The 14,276-nt window shown below is 41.5% G+C and overlaps 1 protein-coding gene across 1 annotated transcript in view; it reads right to left on the bottom strand.

Annotated features, from left to right (window-relative positions):
• Positions 1–750: 750 nt before the first annotated feature.
• The window catches only part of LOC144329086 (uncharacterized), a 52,959-nt gene continuing 39,433 nt past the window's right edge, over positions 751–14,276 (bottom strand). Inside the window, exons 2-5 of the mRNA XM_077935594.1 lie at positions 11,341–11,576; positions 9,989–10,224; positions 6,671–8,805; positions 751–2,696 (exon numbers count right to left, since the gene is read on the bottom strand). Coding sequence (XP_077791720.1) covers positions 1,528–2,696; positions 6,671–8,805; positions 9,989–10,224; positions 11,341–11,576 — 3,776 coding nt within the window. The 3' untranslated portion in view covers positions 751–1,527. The remainder of the gene's footprint in view (positions 2,697–6,670; positions 8,806–9,988; positions 10,225–11,340; positions 11,577–14,276) is intronic.

Here is a 14,276-nt window from a genome sequence, read left to right as displayed (position 1 = left end):
AAAGACCAAGGGGTGATATGATAGCCATGTTCAAATATATAAAAGGATGTCATATAGAGGAGGGAGAAAGGTTGTTTTCTGCTGCTCCAGAGAAGCGGACACGGAGCAATGGATCCAAACTACAAGAAAGAAGATTCCACCTAAACATTAGGAAGAACTTCCTGACAGTAAGAGCTGTTCGACAGTGGAATTTGCTGCCAAGGAGTGTGGTGGAGTCTCCTTCTTTGGAGGTCTTTAAGCAGAGGCTTGACAACCATATGTCAGGAGTGCTCTGATGGTGTTTCCTGCTTGGCAGGGGGTTGGACTCGATGGCCCTTGTGGTCTATTCCAACTCTACGATTCTATGATTCTATGGCTAGCTCAGCCCAAACACAAGTCTGGCCTGCTCCTGTGCTTCTAAAAGCAGACATTAGGATTGCATTGGTGAGGAAGCTGTGGCCTTCTTCTAGTTGTTGGAGTCACGGCTCCCAGCAGCCCCCAGCCAGCACAGTGAGTTGTTCCACAACAGCTGAAGGGCCACAGGTTCTCCATCTCAGCAGCAATCTGAATCTTTAATGGCTTTGAGAGAGTAAGCGTCTGCTAATGTCTACAGAGCAAGTTGCTGCACATGAAGCTAGTAAGAAGTTAATTTCTTTTATTTATTGCATTTTATTATCAGCACAAGGTGGCTTGCATGGCTCTCGCCACCTCAGTATTATCCTTGCAACAACCCTGTGAGGTCGGCAGGCGAAGAGTTTCATGACTCACCCAGTGAGCTTAATGCCCAACTGGGGATTTGAACTCTGGTCTCCCAGTACTTCTTTGACACCATCTAGGCAAGAGAAAACAGTTAATGCCTACAGCATGCATCATGTTACAGCTTATTTAAAGGACTGGGTCTTAAGCGACATAGTTTCTTTCTTCCTGTTCCCTCAATCACATGTAAAAATTACATCAGAAGAAAGCAATTGTGTGGAAAAGTCCATTACGCTCATGTTGGATGAGAGGAGGCAATATTGGCATAGTTCTTCCTGTGCGACAATTTTATATTCTTAAGTTTACTAGATTGACATGGGATTGATGAAGCCGTGGAACAGCAGCTGCCACACTATTCCCATCATAAAAAACTGACACTTTAAAAAAGGATTTCCTGGCTTTGATTCATAACATTTAAGTGTTCTGCCAATAACTATCTACAGAAATTTTAAGAAAATAACATAATCATTAACACATCTACAGTACCACTGGGAATACTGTTTTATTGTCCCAGGGAGTATATAAGAGATAAAACAGGTGGAAGTGGTGGTGTTTCTCATTGTTATTGGTGTCCTTGCCTGTGAAAAAGCAGCTTGTGTTTTTTCTAGGCTTTTTGTACATGGCAGATATTTGTGTTTACAATAAACACATTGCCTTATGTCGTAGGATTTTGTATCTAAATCTGTTGTACTTGGCATTTCTTTAGCTTCCTTATTAATGTATCATCATTAATAATTCCTATATAATTCTATATAAGAATGAAAAAAATCCACCCCTCCCAGAATAGCATTCTCAGTATAGGCTAGCTTTGGGATAATACCTTCTGGGACTAGCATCCTGGTGAGTCTGACTAGGTTCTTGCATTCCATAAAATGGTGGTAGTCTGTATTTTGGTGGTGGAGGTAGACCTGAGGCAACAAGATTTCTCTTTGTTCTGTAGATATGCTGAGGGGAAGGTGTTGGAACAGGCAACCATAACTGAGCTGATGGTGGGCTCTCTTGTTCAAGCATTGGTGACTTCCGGGATTTCAGCATATCCATTTCCAAATCAATGTAGCTGAAGAAGGGTCTTCCATGAGATGTTGTAGATTGTAATCCAGTTGTTTTCTTGGGATGTCTACAGCAGTGGAAGGCAACTATCAGAGTCACTATAATCGTAATGCATACACTTATTAACAAGGAAGTAAAAATGTTTCTTATCCAGCAATGGTTGTCAGATGTAGCCAGGGTGCTGTTTGATATCAGGGATTCATTCACTGGTTTTGTGATTGGTGAGCAGATTCCACCAAAAGCAACTTCTTCAATTCGATCAATTTTGTAGGCTGGCAACATTGCCTCAACAAAATGTGGATTTATATTTCCACCAGGTGCTCTTAGTTTCCTCAGCACACCTTGGATTTCATCCCTTGCACATCCGCTGACCCTTGTGCAGAAACAGCTGTTGTACCAGGAGATCACAGTGGACCCAGGTTTGAGATCAAGCAGTGTCCTATTGCCAGGACAGCCAGCAATCAAATACTTGGAAAGCTTCTCAAAAAACAAGTTAACTCTATCCCTGTCTCTCAGAAAGGAGTGGTAACTATTTTTTGTTCTTATGGTATAAGTATGACATGGGATAGTGGTTGGCCTGAGGAGTACAATTGTGAGGGTATCAAATGTCCTCAGCCCTCCTGAATCGGTGGCAAAGAGTAAAAATTCCTGAGGTGAATACTGAAAATCGTGATCAAGTGGGTAACCATACATGGTTTGATAATCTGAATTAAACTGCAACCAGCTTTCCGAACCTGTTGGTGAACCATCGACTGGGTTTATTCCAAGGGTCAGCTGGGTTGTATCTCCATCTTCCTGGTCATAAAATGTCTCTGGAGGTACTGAAAAGGAAAAATTGTGTCCAATTGTTGCTGTTATCCACTTAATGGCATTAACAACTCTTGGGGAGGTGTTTATTAGACCTACATAGGAGTGAAGGTATCAGAGAGGAAATATAAAAACCAAGTTTTCAGAAGTCTGACAAAAAATGACAAGAGGAATTTGTAAAATGTTTATGTCAATTTATCTCACAGAATTTTTCTGAGATAGGCCCTAGTGTCTCACCCCCACTAAGACAGCTGGCCTCTTGCTTCAGGTAGATCATCCCAGGTGTAATTCTGGCCAGTTCAATTCTGCTGCATACACACCATAGAATTATAGAATCTTAAGAGTTGGAACAAAGGTCCGTATAGTTAAAGCCATGGTTTTCCCAGTAGTGATGTATGGAAGTGAGAGCTGGACCATAAAGAAGGCTGATCGCCGAAGAATTGATGCTTTTGAATTATGGTGCTGGAGGAGACTCTTGAGAGTCCCATGGACTGCAAGAAGATCAAACGCATCCATTCTTAAGGAAATCAGCCCTGAGTGCTCACTGGAAGGACAGATCGTGAAGTTGAGGCTCCAATACTTTGGCCACCTCATGAGAAGACAAGACTCCCTGGAAAAGACCCTGATGTTGGGAAAGATGGAGGGCACAAGGAGAAGGGGACGACAGAGGATGAGATGGTTGGATAGTGTTCTCGAGGCTACAGACATGGGCCTGACCAAACTGCGGGAGGCGGTGGAGGACAGGAGTGCCTGGCGTGCTCTGGTCCATGGGGTCACGAAGAGCCGGACACGACTAAACGACTAAACAACAACAACAAGAGTTGGAAGGGACTCAAGGGTCATCTAGTGCAACCCCCTGCAGTGCAAGAATCTCTGCCTAAAGCATCCATGACAGATGGCCATTCAACCTCTGCTTTAAAACCTTCAAGGAAGGAGAGTCCACCACCTCCTGAGGGAGACTGTTCTACTGTTCAACAGCTCTTATTGTCAGGAAGTTCTTCCTGCTTTTTAGTTAGAATCTCCTTTCTTGTAACTTGAAGGCATTGGTTCAAGTCCTACGCTCCAGAGCAGGAGAAAACAAGCTTCTTCCATGTGACAGTCCTTTAGATATTTGAAGGTGGCTATCTAATCTCCCCTCAGTCTCCTCTTTTCCAGGCTAAACACACCTAGCTCCTCATAATGCTTGGCTTCTAGACCCTTGATTATACTAGTTGCCCTCTTCTGCACATGTTCCAGCTTCTCAACATCCTTCTTAAACTGAGATATCGAGAACTGGACACAATATTCCAGGTGTGGTCTGACCAAGGCAGAAAGGTACTATGACTTCCCCTGATGTGGACACTATACTTTTGTTGATGCAGCCTATAATAGCATTCACTTTTTTCTGCTGCTGCGCCACACTGTTGACTTATGTTAAGTTTGTGGTCCACCAAGGTCCCTAGATCCTTTTTACATGTACTGCTAGTAAGCCAGGTGTCCCCCACCCTATATTTGTTCATCTGGTTCTTCCTGCCTAAGTGCAGAACCTTACATTTGTCCCTATTGTTAGCTTGTGCCCAATTCTCCAATCTGTTAAGGTCATTTTGAATTTTGATTCTGTCTTTTGCGGCATTAGCTACCCTTCCCAGTTTTGTGTCATCTGCAAGTTTGATTAGCATCACCTCAATTCCTTCATCCAAGTAAATATGTTGAACAATGGGCCCAGGACAGAACCCTGTGGCACCCCCTTGTAACTTTTCCCCAGGATGACGAGGAACCATTAATGAATACTTTTTGTGTTTGGTCAACCAGCTACAAATCCACCTAATACTTCAACCCACATTTTACCAGCTTCCTCATGAGAATATTGTGGGGGACATTGCCAAAAGCCTTACTGAAATCACGGCATTCCCCATATCCACCAAGTTTGTAATTCCATCAAAAAAAGAAATCAGATTGATCTGGCATGAGTAATAATAATAATAATAATAATAATAATTTATTATTTATACCCCGCCCATCTGGCTGGGCCTCCCCAGCCACTCTGGGCGGCTTCCATAGAAACAAAAAATACACTAAAATATCACACGTTAAAAACTTCCCTGAACAGGGCTGCCTTAAGATGTGAGCTATTTTTGAGAAACCCATGCTGGGTCTTAGTAATCACAGCATCCTTTTCTAAATGCTTACAGACCGACTGTTGAATTATCTATTCTAGGACCTTTCCTGGTCAAGTTCACCAGTCGGTAGTTACATTTTCGAAGATGGTGACAACATTTGCCTGTCTCCAATCTGCAGGGACCTCACCTGTTCTCCAAGATTTCTCAAAGATCATAGACAAAGGCACTGAGGTTACATCCACAACTCCTTTAGTACCCTTGGATGCAGCCCTGGAGATTTGAATTCATTTAAAGTTCCCTCCTCATTTATTCTATTATCACCAGGTTGGGCATCGCTTTCCTTTTGAGTGAAGACAGAGGGAAAGTAGGTGATGTTCGAAGTATATGATGTCCTCTCAAAGAAACCTGGGAGCTAATTTCTTAAGGATTCTGGGAATTGTAGCTCTGTGAGGGGTAAACTACAGTTCCCAGGATTCTTGGCGGGGGGAGCCATGTGTTTTAAAACATAGGTGTGTATGCAGCCTTACTCTCCCTTGAAGGAAGTCTTCTCACTAGGATCCCTACACCTATCACGGGACAGACACCTGGGTGCTGTGCTTGAGGGAGGGGCTGGATGATTGTTCGGTGTTTAAGGGCCACTAAAGCCCAAAGACTCACAAAACATATAACAATTATAGGAGTTTTGTGACAATCTTCCATGCTTCCTTTTGTTTCCAAACCGCTTCTCACTGCTCAACACACATTGCACCCTTTACACTGTTGTACAATATCATTGTTCTAGCCCCTACCAAAAAATTCAAATTATGGAGAAGGTGGGGGGCTGGGGGCTGGGGAGAATACATGTGGAATATATGAAAAAATTGCTGCCCTGTTAGTTCAGCGTATGACTGAATTGTAAACTGACTACAGACAGTTGACAGAAATGTGAAACAAACATAACTAAGCATTTCACTTGAACTGAGAGAAGAAAGCTTTTGCTTACTCAAGGTAATTGGTTTTATTACAGTAATGCTGCCACAAGTTCAAATCAGCCATGAAATGGGTAAAATAATTTGAAAGTATACAACAGATGATGGGGAGTGACTTGTTAACATCTGAGGTGACGTGAGAATGGATGTGTATTTACTGCTCCTCATCTTGTCTGTATGCCAGGGCATTAAGCACACACTTAATAAAACCATGAAAACAATTTAAACATAATTAAAAATCACATTAAACTGGTAAAAAATAGCTTCAGTGTCAAAAACAGTCGTTAGTCATGAAACCTCCAAACATCTCTGTGTGTAAACCTATGTGTTATGTGTCATCTTGACAGCTATTCCCCCTGAAAGGCCTGAGGTGTAGCAGCTGAGGAGGAATGGTCCCATTTGTACCCCACATGGAGACTAATCAGCCGCTGTGTAAGAGGCCTCACCTTGTGTTGGCCCAAAGGCAAGAGTTGCACCCTATTTATCCTAAGCTCTTGGGAGACCTAAAAAGCATGGGGTGGGGGGTGGGTCTCTTACTCCTTTTTGTGGCAACTGTTAATATTGCTAGTATTCCTAATTTTATTTTTGTTTAAAATGTTATTGGACAACTGTTAATTACTAAGGTTATTTGGACCAACCCCCTGAAAATTAGTTAGAATGGGAGTTGTTGTGAGTGCCCCTTAATTCTTTGAACTAGGGCACACTTCTGAATATTTCTCATTGTCTAGAGTTTTAAGTCTAGAATGTTCCTTTTAGCTAAGTACCTTTTAACCCTTTAGCTTGGGAATGCTTCCTTCTTACTGCCCTTCTATATGGTCATATTATTTGGCTGCCATATTATTTTGCTTGCTTATTGTCTTTTGCTTACTTATTAAACTATACTGTACATTTTGTTCTTTTATTATGCTAGTCATGGGGGGGGAAGGCTTTTGGTCAAAAGGAGGTATATACATAAAATTGAGGTTGTAGCAGTAGTAACAATACTAATGAAACCTGGTGTGAGTTACTCACATTGGATCAAAATTTGACGCACCAATATTAATAGCTTACCTTGGTATAAAGTAGTGACATAGAATCCAGTTTGTTTGGACATATCTTTATTGGAAGTAATAGTTGACTTTTCCAACAGTTCTAAAGTTAAGTCCCTGGTAATTTGGAAGTTAATTTTGGTTCCAAATGAGCTATCCAAGCTTAGATCACTTGTGTCTAGTTGTAAAGCATCAAAGCATGGCTTGTGAGTTCTAGCAGCATTGCTGTCATAAGAGCCAATTTCATCTGTAGAAAAAGGTAATTTGGGGGTGCCAGCAAATTCTGTAGACCAGGTAGGCAGCAAAGCATCATAAGAATAACACTCTGATGACTGGCTCATTTTATAAGATGGGTCACCTTCATGGAATCTGCTGCTTGAAACTGAAGCACTGGATGATGCATCATAAATTAAACGTCGTGTTTCCCATAGGAGAGTGTCCATCTGGGATGTGGTAGGAGCTAATAGTTTGGTTTTTGAAATTAAAAGTTTGCTTGTCTCTGGAACAGTCATAAAAGACTCTGATGCCAGTGTGTATATTTTAATGACCTGTTGGCTAACCTGTGTCCTTTCAGACAAATTTTCCCCCATTGGTATCATATTACTATGTCCAAATGATACAGGGAATTCTGCTGGTGTTGATAATGATAAAGAGGGAGCCATTGCTGGACTGTTGCTTGTTCTTGATAGAAATCCAAAGTGTAGTGAATGGACAAATGAGGATATCCTGAATTGCTGACTGCTATGCATTGCCAAAGCTGAAGCATTGTTACTGTAATAGAACTGAGACGGACTTGTGTTGACTGGCAGTCTAAATTTGTGGATGGAAGCACCACTTATGCCTAGTGATGTAATACCAATCAAACTGAAGCCTATATTCCTGCTGGGCACATCAATCAGCGTTGTAGTTTGTGGTAAAGACATAAATGACTCTGAGGCATGTTTGTTGTTGCTGAGTAGGTCTTGAATCTCGTAGCTACCATCTGATGAGAGCAAAGAAATTACAACATTGGAAAATAGGACTCTAGATGATGCTCTTAAATTCATCAGTGTTGATATGGATGGTAGAGGAAGATTTGCAACATATACGGTGCCTTTAGATAGTAATCCAGATGCTGTTAGCTGTGCATATGGGCCTGTATAATCGAGACTTCTTGTTAATTCCTCTGAGTATGCTAGCGATGCTGTTCTAGAAGCTGTTACGTCTGGTGAAACTGAAGTTTCCATGTTGTGAGCAGGTACTGAGATCTGGGTTTTACTCATTGGCACAGAAAAATCTAAAAAATAGAGTGTGGAACTGTGCTTTGGCTTGGATTTTTTAGGCACAGAATACACATTTTGTTGTGGCACTAGAGACTGTAGTTCCTCCAATATTGTTGGTGTTCTGGAAGCCACTTTACCCTCAAATTCTGTTGATGGTGATACCAGAGAAGGTGAAAGTTCAGAAGAAAGCGACTGGAAAAAGCCAGATACTTGTGTTTTAATCTGGCCATTCAGTAACATTTGAATGTCCATGGACCCTAAGGCATCCATGTAAGTGGGGATAACTTCTTTTACAGCTTCATACAAAAGTGAAGAACTTTCACTAGGTATTATAGCAGACTGTGTGTATACCATAGTAGTTGACAAAATTGTTAAAGACTCAATTTTGGTTGGTCTCAGTACGAGTCCAGGGGTGGCCATTAATTGCCTCCTCTGCCGCTTTCCTAAATGATTTTTTCCATTGCCTTCTTTTTTAAGTATTCTCCAGCCAGCAATTTCATACCCCAGCAGCTGTGAGAGATGGTTTGACACCACATTGTGTTGTAGAATTTGTACTAATTCATAAAGCATAGTGAACACTCCAAACCCAACTGGCCAGAGGATTCCAACACAATGCTTTTTCATAGTGTTGAGGTATTGAATGTCTTCAGCTAATATGGTTAGATTCCAATAGTCTTTATTAAATGGGCTTTCAAATGAAGCAAGTGTCAATGAGGAAGGATGCAAATGGAGATAGTCTGCCATGGTGCAAACTAGGTCTAGTCGCTTTTTAATTTCTAAATAATTTTCTGTATGAATTATAATCTCAGCAAAGGTGACCGACATTCCCCTTTCACACAGTGCTGCAGAACAGATACTGAAAGCCCCAAAACATGTGCTATTAAAATAATTTGGCATTAAAAAGGGTTATCTTACTTATTTAGAAAAAAACATATAAACAGCATAATAATAAATCTCTGAACAGTACATTATAGATAAAGCAAAATATGCAGATCAAGTCAGCGAAATGTAAAATCGAATGGTAGATTATCTATCTGAATAGGCTTGTTGAAATAAAGTTTGTAGTGGGTGTCTAAATTAATATAGTGAGGGTCCCTGCCTAATGTTAATAGGAAGGGAGTTCTTAGGCATAGGTGCTGTCATACTGAAAAACTGACTCCTTACAACTGTGGAATGATTATTATATGCACTTGTAATAATGCAAGCTCTGTAGATCAAAGTGGTTGAGTAGGTACATAAAGGGCAAGGGAATCATTCAGGCAAACTGTCCCCAAGCTGTTAAAGGCTTTAGGCACCAATAGAAAAACCCTGAACTTGGGCCGGGAACAGGTCAGCAGGCAGTGCAGACCTTTGTGCAGAGGTGTAAATATGCTCTTGTCTTATTCCTGTCAGCAGTCGTGTTGCAGCACTCTACACTAACTGCAGTTTCTGAACCAATTGCAAGAGAAGCCCCATTGCAGTAATTACTGCATTGCAGTAATCTAAATCTGAAGTTACCAGTGCCTGGACTACTGTGGTCAAGTTATCCTGGTCCACAAGCAACCCAAGCTGGAAAAGGCACTCCTAGTCAGCTGGCAGAGTGCTTTTCACCCCCTGGCAGTTATTCTAAGGGATGCCAAGGGCACTTATTTTATCTCTAATGTTATTTAATAACTATATGAAATGTGTCTTTCTGTTTGAGGAAAGGGCTTGGATCTAGCAGAGGTTCTCTGAACAGAAGTGAAGGGAGGTGATTTAATCCCCCCCCCTGGTTTTCTGCTTCTCACTCTTTCAGAGGGTCCCCCAACCCTCCAGAGCAGATGGCAGGTATAGGGGGCTGCAGGGAGAAGGAGGAGATGAGACCTAAGAGGGCCTTGTTTTGCTGATGGAACCTTGAACCCAACTTGTGTCTTTTTCCAGCTTTGTTCTGAATGTGTTACACACACACACACACACACACACACACACACACACACAAACACTTGCACATAGTTCAGAATAAATGAAATAATGATCAATTTAATCAAACACATTCCTTTTTGGAAATCACTGCAACTTACCTGTTATGCTGTTGGTCTGTGACCACTTCCTTTTCATGGACAAGAGCATCGTTGTGAACATGAATTGCAAAGTTTGCACCAGCTGCTGGTGTTTTCCAGCCACAAGACTCTCCATGTGCAACTATAGTTAGATGGTATTCTCCACTCTCCTCCACCATTGGCAGTCCTTGAAGAGTATTTGTGTTAGGGTTATATTCCAACCACATTGGTAAAGCTGAACCACTAGCCAGAGTAACCTGTTTAATTATAAAAAAGATGTGGGCACAGGAGATGGAATGTAGTATAATCAAAATAATGAATAATAAAAAATATATTGTTTCCACAATCATCATATTAGATGCAACAGGGCTGTTTGTTTCAGATTCGTAAAATGTAATATATATATATATTGGGTACTCTCTTAATTTGCCTGGTGTATGGACCTGCAGATGACTGTCCGAACAGTGGATGGTGATGGGCGAATCCTGATTTTCACACTACAGCAGGACAACTAATACTGGTCTTTCACAGCCAGCTATTTCCTACTCATTAGCTCCCATTCAGGAAACACCTACCAGTCATTCTGGTCAATAACAAGCAATTTCGAGAACAAAGGAAGATTGCCCAGTCCCCAAAAACTAGAAGTTAGATTTTTCACAGCCAAACTAGATGTATTGTGAGCAGACCATCAAATAGTCATAAAGGGAAGAATATGAGTTGATTTCAAATGTTTCCCCCACCATTTTATAGTTTTCAAACTCTACCAGTTTTGTTTAAAAAGCGCACCAGCAGAAGTCAGGTGCTTCCTCATCAGAAGTCAGAGTTACCACATCTAGTTCTACCTTAAGATGTGGCTGTTTAGACAACTCACCTGAAGCAACCTGTGTTGCAGGGCTGCCATTTCAGATTCTACACACAGGAGTGCAAGTTTCTCAGCAAGATGTAAAGGAACACTCTTAGATATAATTAAGATAAGGAAGCGAGCCTCAGGGAACACTGTGGGCTTTATTTCCAAGTATGCATTCGTGAGATAAGAATCATGTTGATAATTGCTAAAAAGCTGCATATTTTAGAAGCAGTTGTTATAATTTTGTATTTATACCTCATAAAAACTACATTGGTGTTATTGACACAAGTCAAACAACCACTGAATTAATTAGAACAATACTAATTCACTGTGCATAACCAACAGGTTAACCAAAAATATAGGTGTTCCTGTGGTATACGCATACAGGGAGAAATAACTCCCGTTTCCCTCTTTAAAGGGCATCCATGCCCTGCTGTTTTCCTGCAGCATATTTTACAACTGAACAAAACCATTTCAATACTGTGACTGGTACCAGACAGAATTATTGCCAGCAATGCTACATTACCTTGTAGTGAGTTATTTTCCCTTGGAAAGCAAATGGTGATATGGGATAAGAAAAAACTCTCCCCGCAACTGCTCTTGCATCTTGAACTCCTTGCAAGGCCTGTATTTCTTCACATGTCCTATGCAGCATTTCCTTGGCAACAGCAGCCGGCCTGATGGTGGTGAGAGAGACCAGGGTGAGGAGCAAGGAGAGAGCCATCGGAATTTGCCTCTGCAGCAGCAGCAGCAAAGTGGCACCTGAGGAAAGACAAATGTCTGAAGCAGCCATTCTTAGATAGGATAGATGTAGGAAGGTGGATGTGGTTGTCTCATCACAAAGGTCAGAACTAGAAAAATAAAGCATTGTTAAAGTTAACAAGGCAGGAACATTTGAAACCCCTACAAGACTTACATAAGGTTTCTTTACTTGAGAATCATTCTTAAGAGATTATGATGGTGTTTCCCCAGTTCATCTCTCTTGTAATGAGGAAGAAGGCCAGTTTGGTATCTAGGAGATGAAATGCTATACTAGGGCTCCCTGAGGGGGGTCTTCAACGAGCAGCTCAAAAACAAAACGAACAAACAAAAATCCTCAAGTCAGTTTAGTTTAGCTGTTCACTGTCAATGATTTTTTGTATGTGATTCAGACTAGACATAAACTCAGCCTGAGCAAGTAAAATAAATCAGCCCTTTTATGTTAAGGTAAAGGACTCCTGGATGGTTAAGTACAGTCAAATTTGACTATGGAGTGCGGTACTCATCTCCGCTTTCAGGCTGAGACAGCCGGTCTTTGACTGCAGACAGCTTTTCCGGGTCATGTGACCAGCATGACTAAACTACTTCTGGCACATGCGACACTGTGATGAGTGCCAGAGCGAATGGAAATGCAGTTTACCTTCCCGCCACCACAGTACCTCTTTATCTAGGGATGCGGGTGGCACTCTGGTTTAAACCACGAAGCCTCTTGGGCTCCCGTTGCTTTGTCCCAGCTCCTGCCAGCCTAGCAGCTCTAAAGCATGCCAGCGTGATTCATTTTTACGAGATTTGATAATCCCAAGAAAAAAGGAAAACCACCCAAAATGAAACAAAGCTACCAGAAATGTCTAATGAGTATTACCCCCAGAATGCAAAAACAATAAAACTTCTCAAAAGAAACAATAAAGCAAAGGTGCAAAAAACAAGGCAAACCAATGGAAAAGAAATGAAACCAGCAGAAGACGAACCCCAAATGAAGCACATTCACCAGAAACCCAAGAACCAGTGAAAACGAATATGCTAAGTGTTGGTTAATTTCGGGGTTTGTAGTGATTTTGGACTCCCACAAGTTGCCTGCTTGTTGGGTTTCTGGTTGTCTTTTTATATTTGTTTCCAGTTTCTTGTAGCTTTGCTGCTTCTTTTGGTTTCTGCTGATTTCCTTAATTTAGGGTGGTTTTGCTTGTTTCTTGCATTTTGTTGTTTTGCTTCTTTTACTTTGATTGGTTCTTGGGTTTTTGGTGAATTGTTTCTTTTCCCTTGATCTGGCTTGTTTTTCATGTTTCTTCTGGTATTGCTACATTTTGGGAATATTTATTGGTTTTTGTGTTTCTTGTGGTATTTCTTAAATTTTATGAGATTTGATAATCCCCCTAAACCAAGCCAAAAAAAACCAGAAATGCAAAAATGAATTGCAAAGAAGCAGAACTACCAGAAACCAAAGAAATGCAAACTGAAGGAAAGGCAAAATTATTATGAACTGACAAAAAAGGCTATGCATCAGAAAGCAAAAAAGCTAATAAAGATGATGCAATACCAAAAGAAAGACAAAAGCCCATTAAAAACCTGTGAAATGAAGCAACACAGCAAGAAACAAAGAAAGCATCCAAACCCACAAAATGAAGCAATAACAAAACAAAAAAACCCCTGCAAAAATGGGCAAAGTGTTGTAAAAAAAAAAAGGCACAGGTTGAGGATTATGGTTGGGTTTGAGTTAGGGTTAGAGTTCGAGTTAGGGTTAGGGTTAGGGTTAGGGTTAGGGTTAGGGTTAGGGTTAGGGTTAGGGTTAGAGTTAGGGTTAGGGTTAGGGTTAGAGTTCGAGTTAGGGTTAGGGTTAGGGTTAGGGTTAGGGTTAGGGTTAGGGTTAGAGTTAGGGTTAGGGTTAGGGTTAGGGTTAGAGTTCGAGTTAGGGTTAGGGTTAGGGTTAGGGTTAGGGTTAGGGTTAGGGTTAGGGTTAGAGTTAGGGTTAGGGTTAGGGTTAGGGTTAGGGTTAGGGTTAGAGTTAGGGTTAGAGTTAGGGTTAGGGTTAGGGTTAGAGTTAGGGTTAGGGTTAGGGTTAGGGTTAGAGTTCGAGTTAGGGTTAGGGTTAGGGTTAGGGTTAGGGTTAGGGTTAGGGTTAGGGTTAGAGTTAGGGTTAGGGTTAGAGTTCGAGTTAGGGTTAGGGTTAGGGTTAGGGTTAGGGTTAGGGTTAGAGTTAGGGTTAGAGTTAGGGTTAGGGTTAGGGTTAGAGTTAGGGTTAGGGTTAGGGTTAGGGTTAGGGTTAGGGTTAGGGTTAGGGTTAGAGTTAGGGTTAGAGTTAGGGTTAGGGTTAGGGTTAGGGTTAGGGTTAGGGTTAGGGTTAGGGTTAGAGTTAGGGTTAGGGTTAGGGTTAGGGTTAGGGTTAGGGTTAGGGTTAGGGTTAGAGTTCGAGTTAGGGTTAGGGTTAGGGTTAGGGTTAGGGTTAGGGTTAGAGTTAGGGTTAGGGTTAGAGTTCGAGTTAGGGTTAGGGTTAGGGTTAGGGTTAGGGTTAGGGTTAGGGTTAGAGTTAGAGTTAGGGTTAGAGTTAGGGTTAGGGTTAGGGTTAGGGTTAGGGTTAGGGTTAGAGTTAGGGTTAGGGTTAGGGTTAGGGTTAGGGTTAGAGTTAGGGTTAGGGTTAGGGTTAGAGTTAGGGTTAGAGTTAGGGTTAGGGTTAGGGTTAGGGTTAGAGTTAGGGTTAGGGTTAGGGTT

Source organism: Podarcis muralis, chromosome 10 (genome assembly GCF_964188315.1).
Source record: "Podarcis muralis chromosome 10, rPodMur119.hap1.1, whole genome shotgun sequence".
Lineage (NCBI taxonomy): Eukaryota > Metazoa > Chordata > Lepidosauria > Squamata > Lacertidae > Podarcis > Podarcis muralis.
The sequence above is the reverse complement of the archived record's forward strand: the minus strand, read 5'-3'. Positions and strand labels throughout refer to the sequence as shown.